General features: G+C 37.5%; 1 protein-coding gene across 7 annotated transcripts in view; it reads left to right on the top strand.

Moving 5' to 3' along the window:
- caskin1 (CASK interacting protein 1) overlaps window positions 1–21663 on the top strand; it is a 160919-nt gene that overhangs the window by 76701 nt on the left and 62555 nt on the right. For all 7 annotated transcript variants that reach the window (XM_056453845.1, XM_056453840.1, XM_056453844.1 and 4 more), the window contains exon 2: window positions 6644–6695. In XM_056453845.1, the coding sequence (XP_056309820.1) occupies window positions 6644–6695 (52 nt within the window). The remainder of the gene's footprint in view (window positions 1–6643; window positions 6696–21663) is intronic.

Below are 21663 nucleotides of genomic sequence, written 5' to 3'. Positions count from 1 at the left end.
AGAAGTTCACCAGGACGGCTGATGAAAGCTGGTTCTTCTTAAGTTGCCTCAAGAAGAATAGGCGCTGGTGAGCCTTCTTGACCAGGCTGGAGGTGTTGGTGGTCCAGGAAAGGTCCTTAGAGATGTGGGTCCCCAGGAACTTGAAGGATGAGACAGGCTCAACGGCCATCCCATTAATGTGGATGGGATCATGCGAGCCTGTTCGTCCCTTCCTGAAGTCCACAATGAGCTCCTTGGTCTTGCTGGTGTTAAGGAGCAGATTATTGTCGGTGCACCAAGTGGCCAGATGCTGTATCTCCTCCCTGTAGGCAGTCTCATCATTATTGCTGATTAGACCAATCACTGTGGTGTCATCTGCAAATTTGATGATGGTGTTGGATCTGTTCACAGGCCTACAGTCGATGGTAAAAAGGGAGTAGAGGAAGGGGCTCAGCACGCAGCCCTGTGGTACACCAGTGTTGAGTGTGACGGTGGTGGAGCAGATGTGGCCTGATCTAACATTCTGAGGTCTGTTAGTCAGAAAGTCCATAACCCAGTTGCAGAGAGATGTGTCGATATCCAGGTCTCTGAGTTTGATCAGTAGCTTAGAGGGTATGACAGTGTTGAATGCTGAGCTGAAGTCAACAAACAGCATTCGTGCATAAGTGTTTTTATTGTCCAGGTGTGTGAGGACAGAGTGCAGTGCTATGGAGACGGCATCTTCTGTGCTCCTGTTGCCACGGTAGGCAAACTGATGTGGGTCCAGTGTGGATGGCAGAGAGTCTTTCAGATGTGCCAGGACCAACCGCTCAAAGCACTTCATGATGATGGGTGTGAGTGCTACAGGGCGGTAGTCATTCAGGCATGTTGGGCTGGAGTGTTTCGGCACTAGCACAATAGAGGTGGTTTTAAAGCATGTTGGCACAGTTGCTAGGTTAAGTGACAGGTTGAAAATGTCTGTGAACACCCCAGCGAGCTGTTCTGCACATGCTTTGAGGACGCGCCCAGGGATACCGTCTGGTCCAGCAGCCTTACGCACATTGATCCGACTCAGTGCGGTGTAGACTTCTGAGGAGGTGAGTGTGATAGGTGAGTGGTCGGTTGAGGTAGAGTTCCTGGTGTAGGGTTCTGTATTGTCTCTTTCAAAGCGGGCATAAAAGTCATTTAGCTCGTTCAGGAAGGAGACATTTGTGGCTGTGGGGGTGGACTGGCTGGGTTTGTAGTTGCTGATGGCCTGGATGCCCTGCCACATGCGCCGAGGATCAGAGTTGGAAAAGTGCTCCTCTAGCTTTAGCTTGTAGCAGTGCTTGGCCTTTTTGATGCCCCTCTTCAGATTAGCCCTGGAAGTGCTGTAGGCCTGTGCATCCCCTGATCTGAATGCAGTGTTGCGTGCCTTCAGCAGGAGGCGCACCTCCTTGTTCATCCATGGCTTTTGATTTGGGTAAGTGGTGATCTGTTTCTGGGTTGTAACACTGTCTATGGTGGTGTTGATATATTCCAGAACAGAGGAAGTGTAACTGTCAATGTCTGTGTGAGAGCCACATGTGGCCTGGGAAGCAAACATACTCCAGTCTGTGTGTTCAAACCTGTCCTGGAGTGTGGAGTCCACCCCCGCTGGCCACACTTTGATGGTCCTTACTGATGGCTTCACACGGTTGACGATGGGTGAGTATTTGGGGGTGAGAAACAAACAAAGGTGATCTGATTGACCCAAGTGGGGGAGGGGGGTCACAGCATATGCTTCAGCCATGTTTGTGTAAACTTGGTCTAAAGTTTTGTTTCCCCTTGTGTGGCAGAAAATGTTCTGATGGAATTTGGGGAGCACTGTTTTTAAGTTTGAGTGATTAAAATCCCCCGCAACAATAAAAGCAGCCTCCGGGTGAGCAGTCTGTTGTTTGCTGATGGCTGCATGAAGTTCATTCATAGCAAGCTTGGCATCAGCGTCGGGAGGGATATAAGCAGCAGTTATTATGGTGGAGGTGAACTCCCGTGGCAGATAAAACGGTCTACATTTAACCATTAGAAATTCCAGGTTAACAGAGCAATGTCTCCCAACGACGACAGAGTTTGTGCACCAAGCTTTGTTAATATAAATGCATAATCCTCCGCCTCTGGTCTTACCGGAGTCATCCGCCGTTCTGTCTGCTCGGAATGTTTGATGCTCCGTTAGCGATATAGCGTTGTCTGGTATCCCGCTGTTTAGCCATGTTTCTGTGAAAATCATGACATTACAGTTCCATAATCTTTTGCTGTGGTTGATGCGCAGTCGAATCTCATCCATTTTGTTCACCAGTGACCGTACATTGGCGAGAAAGATGCTGGGTAAAGAGAGCCGGTGTGGTGTTAGCTTTAGCTTAGCTCTTAGCCCGCCGCGCTTCCCCCGTCTTTGTTTACGTTCTCTGCGCCGCCTTCGAGCACTTCCGCCCGGCCGTGGAGGGCTCTGAGGCCCGGGTGTTCTGGCGATCTCAGGGATGAGTCGAAGATTGTTAATAAAACTGTCCGGAGTGCACAAACCAATATCCAAGATGTCCTGTCGGGTGTACGATGTAAAGGCACTGCTGTTCTGTACGAACAGACCCGAAATGAGCAGGAATAATACCGCAAAATTGCAGAAACTGGAGAGACGCTGGGCTTCGCGAACTGAACGCGCCGCCATCTTGCCGTCTGCCGAAAATGTACGTTTCTGGTAGAATGTCCCAGACATAGATTTAATCTACAGCTTTGTCCTAATTTGAAAACAAAACAAAAAAAATACATCTAAAGTGCATTTGTTATTACGAATTTTAGCTTGTAGAATTGTTTAATCTTGATAAGCAATACTTTTCATCTTGCTCCAGACAAAGTGAGCTGAAGTGACAGGATTTCTTAAAGACATTTTCATCATTTAGACTCTTTGCATTGATTTGTAAAACTGTTAGTTGGATTAGCTTTCACAAAGCAATATTTCTACAATACATTGAACAGCATTTGTCATGTTCAAATAAACTGTAATATCATTGGTCCTCTCAAATCACATAACAAAAGGCATTTCCATGGAGCTATGTTAGGACTGTATTGGTGACAATTTAGTTTAAGTAACAATTCACACCATTTACTACTGGCCTATTACTAGGCCCACACAGAATCCGCAGATTTTTAGCCCATCATTGATTCTGTTTATTAACTTGTGTAAATAGTGTAAATTTATATTTATTTAGTTTTTAAATTAATTTCATTATAATTATTGACTAATATTTCCCTCTCCGCTGTCGCCACTGGCTTGCATGGTTCGGGATCTGTAGAGCTGCGCATCGTTTAATTTGCTCTTCAGTGTTTAGACTCTCAGTAGTGATTTTTAAACCACACTGAACTGAGCTAAACTGAACTTAAACACTAAAAACTGAACTACACTGTTCCAATTTACTGTGACCTTTTATGTGAAGCTGCTTTGACACAATCTACATTGTAAAAGTGCTATACAAATGAAGGTGAATTGAATTGAATATAAAAATGTTCATATAATTTATTTACAATACAGTTTGTAAAGAAATATTTTCTGTATTTTAGTAGATATATTATATAGAAGACTTGCTTTGTTTACCAAATAAAGTGGATCTAATTGGATTTGCATTGTAAACATTAAATACAAGTTTAAAAGGTATTATTTTTAGTTCATATATTAAGGTTTTAGTTATGATACTCCCAAAATCATTCTGTATAAATCTGCTCATTTTTAGCAAAATTCTGCACAGAAATAGCAAAAAATGTCTGCAGATTCCATCTGGCCCTATTATTACTAAGATACGAACTGTTTATTGCACTCATACATATGATCTTATTTTACATCGCCAGTTCTACACAATGTATAAACCCAACTACTACTTAACTATTAATAAGTAGCTAATTAGTTGTTTATTTTAGCTAAAACTTTCTTAATAGCTTGAATTGTACTTTTAAAATAAAGTGTGACCACTTTTTTTGTACTGTAGCTGTTGTTTTACTTCATCGGTTTATACAAGCAAGAATGAAGGTAGCTTGATTTTATGTGCTTATGTCAGTTACTGAAATTATTTCTTCCAACTTTCAGTTAGACAATTTGCTTCATATTTGCTCTAGGTCAGGAATGGGCAAACTCGATCCTGGAGGGCCGGTGTCCTGCATAGTTTTGCACCAACCCTAATCAAACACACCTGCTTGTAGCTTTCTAGTGATCTTGAAGACACTAATTAGGGTGTTCAGGTGTGGTTTATTAGTGTTGGAGCAAAACTCTGCAGGGACACCGGCCTTCGAGGATCGAGTTTGCCCATGCCTGCTTTAGGTTAACCCACTTAAAAGTATTAATAATTGTCATACAATGCACAATACATAATAACTCATCATAAGATTGCTCATGGTAAGACTGCATTCTCGATACTCCATATATATAGATTATATAATCAGTAGGAATTTATAAAGCTAATAGTGAACAAATGGCTTTTTATTTGTGTCTGATTTAGTCCAATAGACACTGCTTTTGAGCACCAATGCATGATTTGGCAGGTTTCTTCCTCTAAATCTGCATCATTGTCCCCCTGGTGGCGCTGTGGATGAAGCCCGAGTGATTTATGGATGGCAGAAAATCTGACACCAGTCTTCAGTCCTCCACAGAGTCTCATTTATGGCTGTGCTGCTGTTAGGGAAAAGATGGAGTGAAAGGCCCCAAGAGACAGGCACAACATTCCTACTCATGTCTGCTGGGAAACAGGACTGTGTGCCATCCACTTGTATGCAGCGCTACATGAATGCAGACTAAAAATGGTCTTTGAGTATAACCTCAAATGACTGTAAACGTATCTGTTTTTCTGTCTGTGACAAGGATTTATGGGTATACTGACAGTACTGAACAATAGTTCTGGAGAAGAATGATTATCTCGTTGTAGCTCCTCTCTAATTAGCACAGCCAAACAATGAAGATTATCCAATATTTATGTAAAAGTATACATTTAAACATTGATTATGTGCCAAACTAGTGCTTTCTCTTGCCATTTTTTACAGCTAGAAGGCAACTTAGAGGGTACGTTACATGACACAATGTTTAGCTAAAAATGGAAAACTTTGTTTATATGACTGGCCTGAAAGATTAAAAAAAAAGGTTTTGTTCTCTTTTACTGAGTTCTTGTACACATAAATAAGATACACATACATACCCATATACACAAATACATAAAGACATAAAGATGCCTTGAAAGTGCATCAATATAAGCTAGTCATGGTCACACTGAACCCCTTAACTGTCGCCCCCACGTTTTGAAGCAGACATGAAAATCAAAAGTTCTACTTTAATGAGTGCCAATCTTCAAAGCTTTTAAGCTTGGTCTCATTTTAAAGAAGAAAGATGTCAGATTGTAGCTGAAGTGAAAGAAATATTTAAAAATTTTAATAAAACAAAAGCTATTAATAAGGTTGTGAATATTTTGTTATATTACATATAATATGTATTTTGCAAAACCTGTTTTAGCCTAAAATGACAGAAAATCTATGCAAAATATCTAAACAAATTACATTGTATATTATTTATAAATTATATTTGGAATTTGAAAAAAAAAAACTTTCAGTAAGATTTAATTTGATTGTAGTTCCAAACATCACAACCAGATGACATACAGTTTGCATTGGTAATCATATAAGGGCACTCTCTTTATGTGTATGTTTTGAGGAATATAAACCATATTTTTTCATATTTTTGACATTATTTGTAAAGTATAAATCAATTTCTATTGTAGTAGGGGCTGCGTGGTGATAATTTAATTTGAATTTTGCCTCTAAAACACATCTAAAAAATTGTACATGTGGATTGCTGTAGCGAAGTAATGCTTTACAACTCTGATGAGTTTTCTTGTCTTTCCTCTGACTTCTATTTGGTGATGATGTCTGTGGGTGTCACCATTCATAATTAAAATGCACCTTTTCTTTTATAATTTCTTTTACCTTTTCTCTGATATTGATCATTGACAGCTGAGCAGAACCCCAGAAAATAAACCGTAGAACTCTGAACAACGTGAGGGAGAGTTTACTCGCACATGAGTTGTTTTAACAATTTTTTTTTCATTCAAAAACGTTGCAGTTTGAAATTGAACCACACCTTAAACAAGAAGCAATATGGAAACAATTCTAATCTCTTTAAAACAATTAAATTATTTTGGAACAAAACAGTCAATCTACTAGTGTGGAAGCACCCTTAGATTCTTTAAGCGAAGTACGAAGAACGACCCTAGTGCTGTATAGCATACATGCAGATACACTAAAAAAATCTTTCATTGAATTTACTAAATTTTTTAAGGTAACTGGTTGCAAACAATTTATATGGGCTGATTTTTAACAAACAAATTAAATGTTTTAATGTTAAACTTTGTTCACGTTTGTTTGTTTAAATTCTGCCCATATAAATTCAATTAATAATTTTTTTCAGTGTACATATTGTTTATTTACAAAGTAGCATCACCAAATAAATTCATGGCATGCTTAAAACACATTTTAGGCAGTTTCACAGATGTGTGTGAATGATGTTCATTTTGACTTTTGCTACAGGAGCTGTATGGAATGTCCTAGCATATGATAACATATTGTGAAATGTACTTTCTCCTGCAGTGTGATAATGTTGCTTTTTAGTCATACTTCTCCCTCTTTTCTTCTCTTCGCATTTTAGAGTTGCTGGGCTCGGCCAAGAGGGTGAACGTCAACTTCCAGGACACTGATGGGTGAGTGGGACATATAAGGACTTTTTACGGCTCCATGTGGCAGACTCTTGTAAACATGATCATTCCTGACTGACTGCCAAATATATTCTGGTTCTGCCAGAGCTTATACACACTTGCTGGTTTAGAAAAACTTTTATCCAAGCATCTTTTCTAGTCACTCTTTTTTTCAGTTTATCCACTGCACCTTCATTTCAGGTCACGGCAGTTTCAGTTTTAACATTGTATGTATTTATAAGAACATGTTGTTTTTATTATTTATCTTTTTATTATATATGAGTGGAATTTAAAAACAAAGGTATCACAATCACACTCTTTACACCAAATATTAAAAGGGCACCTATGATGAAAATCATCTTTTGTAAGCTGCTTGGTCAGAACTGTGTGTAGGTATAGTGTGTTCACAGTCATATTGGAGTGATAGAAACACAATAACTCTTGTTTTTTAAATTGCCTGACGTTGAAATAGGATCCAAATCCCTCCCATTTTGAGGCCCACTGCAACGTGATGTAGGAGTGCAGTTTTCCCGCCAACCAAATTGATTGACAATCACGTATTAACATGTCTCTGTAGTAACGCGTTTAATCAGACCAACAAGACGGGCTGTGCGCAAAGCAACTGGGATTAAAAGATTCAGCTCAATGTGATCAGCAGCACCTCAAAAATGAGTTTTACAAATTGAAAAGGATTTTACAGCAGTGCATGTTTGTAATAAAGACAGTAAAATCACTGTAATTCAACACCACAGCCGCATACTGTCAGTACAATTATTAAAGAAAATGCTTCAGTCCCGGTTTGTGGATGTTAAATCGGGTTTATTTTGTACATTAACATGTATCCTGTCTTATTTGCCGTGCAAAAACAGTGCAAAGCTAAACGTGTGCGTTTGTGCGCAAACATGTGCCCAAATTTGATATCGACATTGAGTGTGACTCATCATTACAGAAAGGCTTGAATTAACTCCACAACAAATACATCAAGTAACAGTTGGAGAAGTTCTTATCGTAGCAAGGGAGATCTGCTTCAATCTTGTCTGTCACTGTGCTGTGTATCTATGTGAATGCTACATGCAGGGCAGGGAGAACTAGCTCATTTGCATTAAAGGCACAGGCAACAAAAACAGCTACAATGTCCAAACAACTCAAATTTCCCAGTTTTAAAAAGGTATAATAAATAATCTGATTTTGGCATTTTGAGCTGAAACTTTACAGACACGTTCTGGAAACACAAAGGACTTTTGTTACAACTGTTACTTTTGAATTGTATTTTAAAGTACAGATGTCTGGCTCAAAAGAAAGTATTTAAATGCTTAATCCTTAGTCAGAAGATACTAGTACTTAACTGGATTACAGTAATAATAAATTGAAAATAAATCTTCATTTAGCATTATTTTAGTTAAAATCTGAAATTTAACCTTAAAACCATTGAAAAAACTGCTACCGTTTAAACTCTAACTGACAAATGTTTACCTGAGCTAAAATTAAGATTACAATAAAAATCAGATTCAATATAATGCTAATATCTAGTACATAAAATAGTATCTAAATGATACAAAAGCAAAATGCCTACAATTTTGTTTTAAATTACAGTCATTGCATCTGATTTAGAGGGAGTTATTTCTAAAGTAAAGTAAAGAAAAAGGTCTTCATCACTCAAAGGTAGTGATAGAGATCCCAATTCTTTTCATAGTATACATTTTATATGTGGCTTAACTGTCCGGATGGTCTGTAGGACTGTACACACTGCATACATTATTACTGTATGTCGATGGCTGATGAAGTCTAACTAGATTATGAGAGTATGAAAAGCAAATTTGCTCTCATCCAAATTGGTCCTGCCACATTCAGTAACTCCACCCTTGATGTCTGTTCACTTTGATTCAGTTTATTTCCTTTTCATGAGGCAGAGAGCATTGTGTTATTTGTAGCAGTGTGTTATTTGTGTCATCGTCATAAAGAGATGAATCAGCCATTTGTTGGGCTGCTTTGTTCCATCTTTTTTTTTACATTTTTGTGGATGTAAATATAAATGTATAAAGCATTGCTGTATATATCAGTTGTTAATCATGCACTCTATTGTAGATTTACCTGACTACAGCACAACTGAAAAGAAGACTCAGTTGAGATGTACAGTAGAGCAAACGGTGGTTTGTGGTTTGGCACAGAGCTGAAAGCCACCTGGGTGAAAGCACCAATGTTTTCTAGTGCTGCATGGTCAGTTATTTCTGTTGACGCAGCTGAATAAAACAATGGCATAAAACAGGGATTCAATACTAGTGGAGCTAGTCAAGCCGAGATAAAAAGAATCTCTGCGATTTTGTCTGATATCATCATGTTAGAGCGACATAAAATACAATACACTCAGTGTGACTTTTATAAAACATATGAGTCTTACGAACCAGTTCTTTTTAAATTAATTATTTAGTCTTGAGTTAAGGCTTTGATTCAGATTCACTCTTAACTGAGTTATTGTCTTTATCTAACAGTCTTTTTTATTGTTGAAAAGCTGGAAATTAGTCAAATGTTAAGAATAACAGGAGTAAGTACAGTACTATTGAAATTATTAAAATATAATTACACATTAAAATAACTATGCGCCATGAATATCAGCATACTTTATTCATGTGATTAAATTACGTCAGTTTTCAGTGGCACACAATTCTACAGAAATTACTCAAATATGTTATTATAAAATATACATCTCTGTAAAATATGAAGTGACCACTTTAAAGTTATTATCAGTTCTTTGAATGTTACTGAATTGTATGTCAAATAAACAGGAATGCAACCTTCTAAAGCACAATCAAAGCACAGTATATGTTATGTCAAAAGATGTGACCTTAAAAAGGACAAAATGCTCCAGCATACCATTTTTTGCTCTCAGTGTTGCTTGTTACAGTTCAGTTTGGATGTCTGAACTTTTTCCTTGCACAGATCTTATTTCACAGATAAATTCGTGCCACTGTTTAGATTCATTTAAAATGTTTTGTAAGACTCCTCAAATGATAAAAACACCATCTTACACTGTAAAAGGCTGGGTTCAACACAATCGGTTTGTGTTGGGACAACATAAAGGAATCAGGTTTTGTTTGTTTTCATCAAATGTAAGTGAATTGAACATAAATAAATTAAGTTGTCCCACAAAACCCCAATAATTGTTTTTTCCAGCTCAATTTAAATAAGTAGTTTGAACAACATTTATTTGAGCGCATGTACATACTGTACATACAAAATCCACATGTAATTTAACTATTTTTTAGATGTTAATGGTAAATTTTGTCGCAAAATATAAACGCTTGATGGAGAGTGTGTCTGAAGTTGGGGCTGACGCGATCGTCATAGCAGCTTCAGCCAATGAAATAAGTCTGCAATCGGCGACTGTCTTAGCTGGGGTATTTGCATAATTGGCTGATGCTTCCATTGGTGCTTGAAATGTTGATAAATTCCCAACTTATGCAATGAGCAATGCCGCTGAAACAACGCCGACATATCCACAATTTAGTTCAGCAACGCTTTACGTCACCTATTCAATGTGAATAGGAAGCGCTGACTCTGACGCCCCTTGTGAATGGGGTGTAAATGTACCGATTTCTCTTTTTTGGCCAAACAAAGCAAAAGAGCATAATCCTCCTGTTATCTTAAAATTCTGTATACACCATTCACCCTAAGGGTGAAAAATGACCCGCCTGCACTAAACCTCTACTATAAAGCAGATACATTCGATTTCAGTCCTCAAATCTACTTTGCATGAAGAAATGATAGCCTCCAGAATCTGCACATTTTGTTGTCTGGATACATTGTAGCTGTTTGTGTAGCCTGTGGCTTTAAATCTAAATGAGCTGCTTCTCCCCGCCCACTGTGCCCACTTGCTTGTCTGCTTCTCGCCATGTGTTATGTCAGACAAACAGCCCTCAGTGACAGAGACAGACTCAGATGAAGCTGAAGTACAGCTCATTAGTCAAAAATACCAAGTAAGTTTATTTGATGTATTTGTGGTGGAGTTTATTCAAGCCTTTCTGATTTGCACCACAGACACACACACACACACACACACACACACACACACACACACATCTTAGCATTTACTGACACCATGCGGCTGTGGTGATTATAACGGTTAAGAATTAGATAGCGATTTTTCTGTCTTTATCACATACATGCTCTGTTTTAAAAACGTTTTAAAGCTATAAAACTCACAGAGAAAATCACAGAGAGTTAAAATATTTTAATCTCAATTTATTTGCAAAAAAATGTTCTGTGGACATGTGTGTACATATTATTATAGAAATATGGCACCCGTCAATCAATTCGGTGGATGGGAAAAACTGCACTCCTATGTCACGTTGCAGTGGGCCTCAAAATCACTGGGATTTAGATCCTATTTTAATGTTAGGAAATTTTAAAAAGAGATTTGTTGTGTTTATATCACTCCAATATGACAGTGGACACACTATACATACACACAGTTCTGTCCAAACAGCTTACAAAAGGTCATAGGTGCCCTTTAAATCAGCAGATTCTTATTGTGTGCGTGCTTGTGTTTGGGTGTGTTTTCAATATTCTGACTATTCCATGACTAAAAAGCAGAATTTCACAAAATTTGCACCTCACACATGGTAAAAACACACACGGTGGACAGGCAGGCAGGCAGCCACAAACACTCACGCATTCTTACATGTGCAGACAGACAGGCAAACACACTGACGCTCTCTCACACATATGCAGTCAGGTGCAAATACACAAACATCATCTAACAAAACTAGCCGAAGGCAGCCTTAACCCAATCAAAACAGCACACCCGCTAGTCATGCTATCTCAGATGACCCAAAATACAGCAGGGTCTGTCCTGCTTTGAGCCCACTAATCCATAGATCAAAGCCTGTTTTATTTTGCTGTAGTCTGTCAAGCTGTGAAACGGGCAGAATAATTAAAGATACTCTTCTATTGATCACTGTCACCGTACAACGGCTGCATTCATCATCGCCGCTCTGCTTCATGGGCTTTAAGGAAATGAAGGCTGTAACTCTAAACCAATGGATACCTCCATACAGACCCAATTCTCACATGCGGCGTGTATATTTACACACGCAGCCTTGCTCAGGCCGAGCTCACTTATGAATCAGCAAGATAAATGACGCATGCGTTAATTCCTTCTCCGTAGACTATTGCTTTCTGCACCGATGAAGTTATGTTGTTTGTTGAGTGGAGAATAGAGCGGTGCTGAGAAAATGGAGTGCAGGCTGCTGCTGGACTCTCTGGTCTGATCAGTTTGATAAGCAGTGGTCCGTGAAGCTTTGAAATCACAGTATATTTTGAATTGGCATCAATAGTGCCCTCCCTTATAAAAGCTATTATAATAATAGCTTTAATATCTTGCACCCTGTGTAATTATGAAGGTAATGAGTCAAACTTTTCATGTATCAGCCAAAATCCTACCTTTTATATATTTATATATATATATATATATATATATATATATATATATATATATATATATATATATATATATATTGCACTTCTGATTGGTTCTTGATTCTGATTGACTGATAGCCATGCGATATTCTGCAAATAACAGCTCTTGTCCAGCCTCTTCACCCTTCACCCTTCACCCTTGTTTATTACTCTGCCAACATACAGCGACAAGCAGTGGACAATCTATAGTTTGACAAATATTGCTGCTATTGGACAACATAATGTACTTTTGAGGCTTTTTTTAGGTGAGAATGTAGTTGTTTAAATTGCAATTATGCAGTTTATTTATAAGGATAGTGCCTATTTTAAAATATTTATAATTTCTGAGAGACAGTGCGTCGGCGGCCATTAGCCTGTCATTGAGCAATGCAAAGATGGTTGACATTGTTGACATTGTCTATCCACAAGATGAAGTAAGCAGTTCATCGTGCAAAAGGATTTTCAAGACTCTCCGTGTTTGATTTTCTTTTTTATATACACGATTATGCCATCAAACTGTTGTATAAACACAATATCACACTCATAGCAGTGCGATGTGGCTGTATATCGTCACTGGTGGGACACTAAGGACAACGCAACCAGCTGCTGCTCGTGTGATATTGCTCATATATATCCATGCCTAATATCCAATGGCAAGAAAGTGATCAATTTATTATAAATTGTTAAAATATTGGTGTGTGTGAAGCAGCAAGTCCAGAGACTGTTGTGTACACTATGATTTTATATACAATACACTTTAATGTGTGATATAAATAAAAAGTAGTCATAAACGATTATTTTCTCAATTAAAGTGAGTAGCGGCTTGTACCCAGTATTTCATACATCACCACTTAACAAACGGATAAAACAATAGGGTTGCAAAATTTGTCATCTTGAAATATGGGATGAAACTGAAAATTCCCAGCGACATATGTGGCCCTCCATCAAAAAACCTTTCAAATTGCAGGGGTATATTTTTGGTAAGAGCTGCTGGACTCGCTAGTCTAAGTTGAACCATTAATTTGATGGCCAGAAATGCATTGTATGGGTCAAAATTGTTAATTTTACTTTTATGCTAAAAATCATTAGACTATTAAGTAAAGAGATCATGTTCCATGAAGACATTTTGTACATTTCCTCTTGTAAATATATAAAATTTTATTTTTATGATTAGTTATGTACATTGCTAAAAAAATAAACATGGAATTTTTTGTAATATTTACTTTTTTAACCCTTAAATTCCAGATTTTAAAATGTTTTAAGAGTTTATCCTTAGCTCCCTCCTGATAGAAGGGTGAGAGGGGAGTCTGAACTAGGGTAGCTCTTAAGAACTCCCACGCTTATAAATAACAAATTATGAATTGCAATGGAAATATGCTGCTGACTCCTCTATAGTGCCAATTTAGTTTGGTCAATTCACCTATGTCATATGTCTTTGGACTGTGGGAGAAAACCGGGGAACCCGGGGGAAACCCACATGAGCACAGGAGAACATGTAAACTCCCCATAGAAATCTTGAATGGCCTGGTAAGGACTTGAACCAGTGATGTTCTTGCTGTGAGGCAACAGTGCTAACTACTGGGCCACCAGGCCGCCCTGTCTAGAAAGGGAGGAGGAGTAGGGTTGGAAGGGGGGATTCTTCAAAACGAAGATACTGAGGTAAGAATTTCTGGTTATTTATGGTGAGTTAGAAATTGACTGATGGGTGGATTGTGTATTAGCTAAGCACTCCTCTCAAAATTAGTTAAGAAATAAAACACCCTTATATTTCAGTCAAATATGGTCTTTTATAGTCTTATGTAGCCTTAGCTTATATAGAAATGCATATATAGAAAGCTTATTTATTCAGCTTTCAGGTTAATCTCAAATTCTAAATATTGACACTTATTACTTTGCTTGTGGTCCAGGGTCACATCTTGACTGATATTGTTTTTTCATAGCCAATTCTGATTGATGATTTTTTTCACAATCCAATTGGCAGATTCTGATTAAAAGATGTGCCAAATATAAAGTAACAGTATAATGATGACTGTGAAAAAGCAGACTCACTCTCTGACAGCAGGTGGCCCTTTTAGAACAGCAGAAATAAAAAGTGTTTATGTGGTTACTGCTGTAAAGAAATCAGCTGCACTGATATTTACAGTAATATGAATTACATGGAGATCATTTCCCCAGGTTGCGGCTGGATGGGTATCCACTGTGTAAAATATATGCTGGATAAGTTGGCAGTTCATTCTGCTGTGGCAACCCCTGATAAATAAGGCAAATAAATCTGAAGGAATATGAATGAATGACAAGGGGATCACCTTAACAGAAAATACCATCTAAACTCTCCTGAACACACAATAGGTTCCCCTTATAGATGCATCATCCTCAAGTGCCATCATCCACACTGCTGCTGTTGTATGGTTAAATCAACATAGCAGTCATTAAATAGGATGAGGCAGGTCCCATTCAGGCCAAACCAAATAAGCCCAAAATGTCTAATATGGGATGGTTGGCAACCCTCATACATGTTTTAAAACCCTGATGTTGCTTGTCAGTTGCTATAGAGAGTGATTAAAAAAAGATTGTGTTAAAGTCTTACATGCCATGAACCAAATCAACCAGCGATGAGGAGAATCACAATATTGCAAACTTTAATATGAAGCAAAGAGTGTATGAAAATTGGAGCAAAATGATAAAGATGCATGACTGTGTGTGTGCTTGATGATTTTACCAAGAGAACTGAGTGGTATTGGAGGTAGCTGCCAGGCTCTTACAAAAGGAGTAACTTTATGTGTCTGCATGGTCACCAGAGCATTGCTAGGTGGTTGCTAGAGTGTTGCTTTGGCATTGATAAGTGAATGCTATCATGTCACTAGACAATTGCTAGAGTATTCTATGTAGCCACAGGACTTTGCTACAGTAGTAGGTTGTTGCTAGAGTTTTTTGTGTGATTGCCAGGGTTATTGCTAAGGTGTTGCCTTGACATGTTCGGCACTTGCTAAGAGTCTCTTAGTGGGCACTGGGGAATTGTTACGTGGTTGCTATGGTGTAGTAGGTGGTTGCTAGAGTGTTACTAGTCACTTTCTGGGGGGTTTCTGTGTGGTGACCAGCATATTTTAAGCAGCTGCTTTAGTTTTTTCTTTTCTTATCTTTGTGGTTGCTAACGGCATTGCTAAGCAGTTCCCATGGTATTCTGTTTGGTTGCCAGAGTGTTACTGAAGCAGTTACTATGAAGCAGTTACCACTTTTTAGTATGAATTTAAGTGGATTGAATAAAATATAGAAATTCATTCATTTCTTTTCTTTTCGGCTTAGCCCCCTTATTCATCAGGGGTCGCTGAATCGGAATGAGCCGCCAACTTATCCAGCATATGTTTTATACAGCGGATGCCCTTCCAGCTGCAACCCTGTACTGGGAAACATCCATACACTCTCATTCACAAACATACACTACAGCGAATTCAGCTAACCCAATTCACCTACAGCGCATGTATTTGGACTGTGGGGTAAACTGAAGCACCCAGAGAAAACCCACGCAAACACGGAAAGAACATACAAACTCCATGCAGGAATGCCAACTTATCCAGCCGAGACTCAAACCAGCAACTTCAGTTCAAGTTAAAAAAAATCTTGTCAGCCTATTTTATTCAAGTAGTTTAATCAAGCAACTCGTGTTATTTTGAGGGCATTTCAAAAGAACTCAGCATTTTTTAGAGTGTATGTTTTGTTTGTTTGTTTATTTTTGTATGCTAATCATCCAGGATATTGAATCAATAATTCTAATCCTAAAAATACTATCACATCTCTACTGAATAAGCTGTGTGGTTTGAGGCATCATTCTCAACATTATGTAGTTTCACAAGAACATTTTATTAGAATGAAGAGATCTGATATTTGCATTTGAATCTATGCTACAAATCACACAAATGCTCGCAAAATTGCGTTGTTATGCAGTATTCTATGCCGTTTTGTAGTATTAATAATTTCACACATGCACATTCACGCCGAAAATTGTAAAAATAAGTGCTGTTTTAATACCTGGATGATGTACTTATTCAACCAATTAACAGATGTGTGGAATATTGAGCACTGAGGTTGGATTATTTATTTTGAATGATCAAGCTAAATTCTCCTACGTAATTGATTACACTGCCTCCGGATGTTGAATGCAGTAGTACTCATGGCCCGTCTGATCTCACGAGGAAACAACTATTTTACGATTTGTCAGTTTAGTGGCTAATAGTGATGGGGTGTTCCTTAACGATTCATTAATTTTGAACAAATCTTTTGTAAGACTAGAGAACGCTGAGTCCTCTCTGGGAGTGATACACGCATGTGTACATTTGTGCTGGTGGAGTAGAAGATTAGTTCGAGTCCTTGGTTTGTGTCATTCTTTCATCATGTGAAGGACAGGAGCCAATCAAATGCATTTAGAGCCAGAAAAAGATTTGATCCATTCATCTCTCAAGTCCTCAATTTTGAGTCATCTCTTTTTACATGCTGTCAAGTGATGAACGAACGACTCAAAACCAGATGACTCATCACTATTCCTGGCTCTTTCTGGCTCAGACTGTGTGTATTGGTTAAGCTTTTATGGGGCTGTCTAAATGTGAAGACATGTCAAAAGAGGTGAGTTGACATAATCAAAGACAAAAGACCAGGTAAACAATAAATGATTATTTTCTCTTTCTTACAGCATTCTAGTCCTGACTTGTTTGTAGTGTGATCAACGTTTGGGCTAGTTGTAGATGTGTTTAGAAGCAACTCGTAAAATAAAGTAAATGACTCGAAAAAAGATTTGTTCACCTCGCTGAATGAGACTCAAAGGTCAGAGTCAGTAAAATGATCCTTGAAAAAATGAACTTCCCATCACTAGTGGCTAATTCGTATGAATTTATATGAGTTCAGCTGTACTAACATATACGATTTTTAAAGGAGGCATGGCATGGCATGGGTTGGCCCACTCCTAAACCCAACATCTTTGGGAAATTAGCAAATTATATGATTTCATATGAATTAGCATGACAGGTACTATTTGGTAGTTTAGTAATATATTTCACTATAATTTGGCAAGTAAGTTAAGTAACTGTTAAAATAGTTAGAGTTTCTGGTTAGTAAAAAAACATTTGTGTTCCATTTGGGACGACACTTTGTGAAGTTTATTTATAAACTAATTTCGAGAGGATCACGAGCTTACGATTGCTTGCAGCTGGCCCTGCATTATTCAATTTATGATTAACCAATCAGATGATTCCTAAGCCACTATAAATGCCCTAAGTTCCATATAACAGCCATCTTCATTTTGAAGAATCCCCCTTACCACCCCTACTCCTCCTTTTTTCCTAGATGGGTGGCACGGTGGCCCAGGGGTTAGCAATGTTGCCTCACAGCAAGAACATCACTGGTTCTATCCTTACCAAGCCAGCCAACGTTTCTGTATGGAGTTTACACATTCTCCCCGTGCTCACGTGAGTTTACCCCAGGTTCCTGGTTTCCTCTCACCGTCCAAAAACATGCAACTTAAGTTAATTGACTAATCCAAATCGGCACCATAGACATGCTCCTAGTATGTAGTTATCTCTTAAGAGCAATCACTATCTGTTCAATAGCTACTACAGCAGGGAAGTTCCCCAGATCTACCTGAGCTCAAACTCCCCTCTCACCTTGCAAACGAGAGGGTGCCCCGGGCTCGAGGATTTTATGAGCTCAGGGGTCTCTCCCGGGACAGCATGCCAAACAAGCTTTATAATCAATCATCAGCTAAGTGAGAACTCTACTAGAACTACTAGAGTACATGGTTGAGCGCAAAAGTGCATAGTGTATATTTAAATTACATGATGGTAGGACTGTGTTTAAGAGCATTTTGAGACTCGTTGCATAAAAGAAAAGCAGCGCAGAATGAGAAAAAGCAGGTGCTTGATGGAGACAGAAGGATTCTCAGCCCTTCCGGTGTTGTATGCAGGAGCAATAAAAACAAAGGCGCTGTAAATGGGCGCACACTATGGCTTGATTTAAAGTCTTGTTGTGACAATGTTTTGGACAGATTTGTGAAGGCAGTGCATCTTAGTGCCACAGGCTCTCAGTGTGAAGGTCATTGGCACTGACAGCCACACAAATACACACTCTCACTGCGGTCCGATTTGAGGCCCAGCACAGCTACAGCAAAATAGAGAGACTTTCGGTGGATTCTGAGATAAGCGGTATCTGAAATGAGCATTCGATGAAGACTGCAACGTGACTGCCATCTGCTGTGAGGCTGTGTTCACCACAATGATCTCAACTCATCATCTCTCGTGCTGCATCTCTACCACATTCCAGAACAGCTTTGAAATGAATTGAGGATCTTAGCTAGCCTGTTTGTTTGTTGCATCTAGATGGGCTCAGAGTTGGTCTCCCATGACTTGACAACCAGAGTTGCTGCTTGACTATGTTTGGAGGGGCTTCGTCTTTTTCTTTTTCCCATTAAAAATGAATCTCAGATTTAGCTTCCAGTCCACCCCCCCAAAAAAAGCTCCCTCAGTTGTTTACAAGATGCATGTCTGTGCAGTGGCCTGTGCACCATGTTGGCAGCCAACCAGAACCGATAATAATCCATCTGATTGGCCAACGTGACTTTACAATTAGAAGTACATCGTCATCTATTGCTTTGGCATGCTCTTGACAGAGATTGATAGGGCGTTTTTGCATTTGCATGTAGACATATATAAATATATATATAAATGTGTATATATATATATATATATATATATATATATATATATATATATATATATATATATATATATATATATATATATATATATATATATATATATGTATATATATATGTATACACTACCGCTAAAAAAGTTTAGGGTCAGAGTTTTTTTAATGTTTTTTTTAAAGATAATTATTACGTTCATCAAGGTGGCATTTATTAAATGTAAAAACTTGTTAAATTGTTTAATATTCATACATTTTTTAAATAACTGATTTCTTATTATTTATAGTTTCAAATTAAATTATTAGTCCAGTCATTATTGTTTTTATCACTCTTACCATTAATAATAATAAAATAATAATTAATAATAGAATGATTTCTGAAGGATCGTGTGACTCTGAAGACTCTGAAAACATTTCACAATTTTATAATCTGTACTGTATTTTGATGAAATAAATGCAGCCTTGGTGAGCAGTATAAGCTTATTTTAAAACATTTAAAAATCCTCCAGACCCCAAACTTTTGACCGGTAGTGTATTTATATTAAATGAAGGAAAAACTAAGTTTAGAAAATTGAGATGTATGTGTGGACATGGCTTTAGAGTACGTTCAGTTTTTTTGAAGGAGAATTGGATTCTTTCAAGATTTTTTTAATGTGTTTTGGCAATGTTATCACTTAGTGATTTGTCCTGATTCATTTATTGATTTGTTCAGAGTCTGTTTTTTCTAGAGTAATATTTATTTTAGAAGCAGTGTGACAAGTGCTTATTTTGCAGGAGTCATGAAGCTGTCACTGAAGCTGCTAGTACTCACCAACAATTTGAAAAACGCTGCAACATTTTTCAAAACTGGAGGGAAGGCAAGAGACAGTAGATGAACAACAAAACGATTCAGACATTATTTCACTCACATTGACTCAAAGCTTCACATACAGTAAATGCACTCCTTATTTCACCATTACAAATGAGCAAATAAGCATATATCCAATATGGTTTTGTAAGCCCATTGTATATTACCTAAAACACACTGTAAAAAATGATATGTGATCAATAAGTCATGACAGTATAGGTCAATTAAATATAATTAAGGATAATTATATTTTATAACTTAGGTATAATTAAGTATATATCAATTAAACTTAGCAAAATGTTATGTTTCAACTTAATGCTGTTGAATCTCATGTAAGTTCAATTTGGTTCTGTTTACAGAACTATTATCATGTAACTGCCATGATTGGATTTTCAGCGGTTTGAATTTTGTTCTATTTTGTTCTGTATATTTGTAATGTATTATAGGGCGGCACGATCGTTCAGTGGTTAGCACTGTCATCTCACAGGTTACTGGTTCGAGTCCCGGTTGGGTGAGTTGGCATTTCTATGTGGAGTTTGCATGTTCTCCCAGTGTTCATGTGGGTTTCCCCCCATAGTCCAAAGACATGCGGTATAGGTGAATTGAATAAACTATATTGTCCATAGTGTATGTGTGTGAATGCGAGAGTGTATGGGTGGTTCCCAGTACTGGGTTGCGGCTGGAAGGGCATCTGCAGCGTAAAACATATGCTGGATAAGTTGGCCATTTATTCCGCTGCGACGACTCCTGATAAATAAAGGGACTAACCGAAGGAAAATTAATGAAAGAATATTTGTATTGTTTAGACAGACAGACAGACAGACAGACAGACAGACAGACAGACAGACAGACAGACAGAGATAGATAGATAGATAGATAGATAGATAGATAGATAGATAGATAGATAGATAGATAGATAGATAGATAGATAGATAGATAGATAGATAGATAGATAGATAGATAGATAGATAGATAGATAGATAGATGGGTAGATAGATGGGTAGATAGATAGATAGATAGATAGATAGATAGATAGATAGATAGATAGATAGATAGATAGATAGATAGATAGATAGATAGATAGATAGATAGATAGATAGATAGATATCAAGAAAAGAAAGAAAGATAGAAAGAAAGAAAGAAAGAAAGAAAGAAAGAAAGAAAGAAAGAAAGAAAGAAAGAAAGAAAGAAAGAAAGAAAGAAAGAACAAAAGAAAGAAAGAACCAGAGGACAACAGTTATATAAATCCTATAAATAAATTATTTACTAATTGACAACAATGCATATCTGACATTTTCTTTTGATGTGTGAATTACCTTAATCAAGCTTTTAAAGCATTTCTTTAATTAAGCTATTAAGGATGATTTTGATTTAAAAATACAATAATTAAATATCATGATGTTGTTTTTAACCACCAAAGTTTCATTAGCTTCAAAAGAGAGATCTCAGTGGAAGAGAAATATGCTTAAATTCAGTCAGTGCATGAAAATAAACTAAAGTGAAGAATTTCTGTTTTTACTGTTTTCAAAAGGTTGGCATTACTATGATCCACATGAGATAATATAATACATAATAAATACACTTATTCCTAATGAAACACATAGCCTTAGCTCAGCAGATAATATTGTTTTTGAGAGAACAGTGTGTGAAATACTGAGAATCAGTGTGACGACTACTTTGAGAATCAAAACGGATCTCCTGTATAAACTTGCTTCTTGCTGATGTCTTCAAAACACACAGCCTGTGCAGCTACGACTCAGTGGCAGGATTAATGATGCTGTTCCTTCATTGAATTCTTTACCACGCTCAGTGAGCATTAATAAAGTCTTAATTGTTCTGTCTAAACCCAATCAGTTAATTATGACTTTTCATTTCTTGAACTGCAACTCTGCAGTTTCTCCCAAGCAATTCGTCATCTTAAGACATTTTATATGCTGAGGGTTACTGTTATTGCTGCCAATCAATAAAACAAAACAAATCAAC

The sequence above is a fragment of the Danio aesculapii genome, chromosome 3, assembly GCF_903798145.1.
Source record: "Danio aesculapii chromosome 3, fDanAes4.1, whole genome shotgun sequence".
NCBI classification, from domain to species: domain Eukaryota; kingdom Metazoa; phylum Chordata; class Actinopteri; order Cypriniformes; family Danionidae; genus Danio; species Danio aesculapii.
Note: the sequence above shows the minus strand (reverse complement) of the source record. Positions and strands in the feature narration are given on the sequence as shown.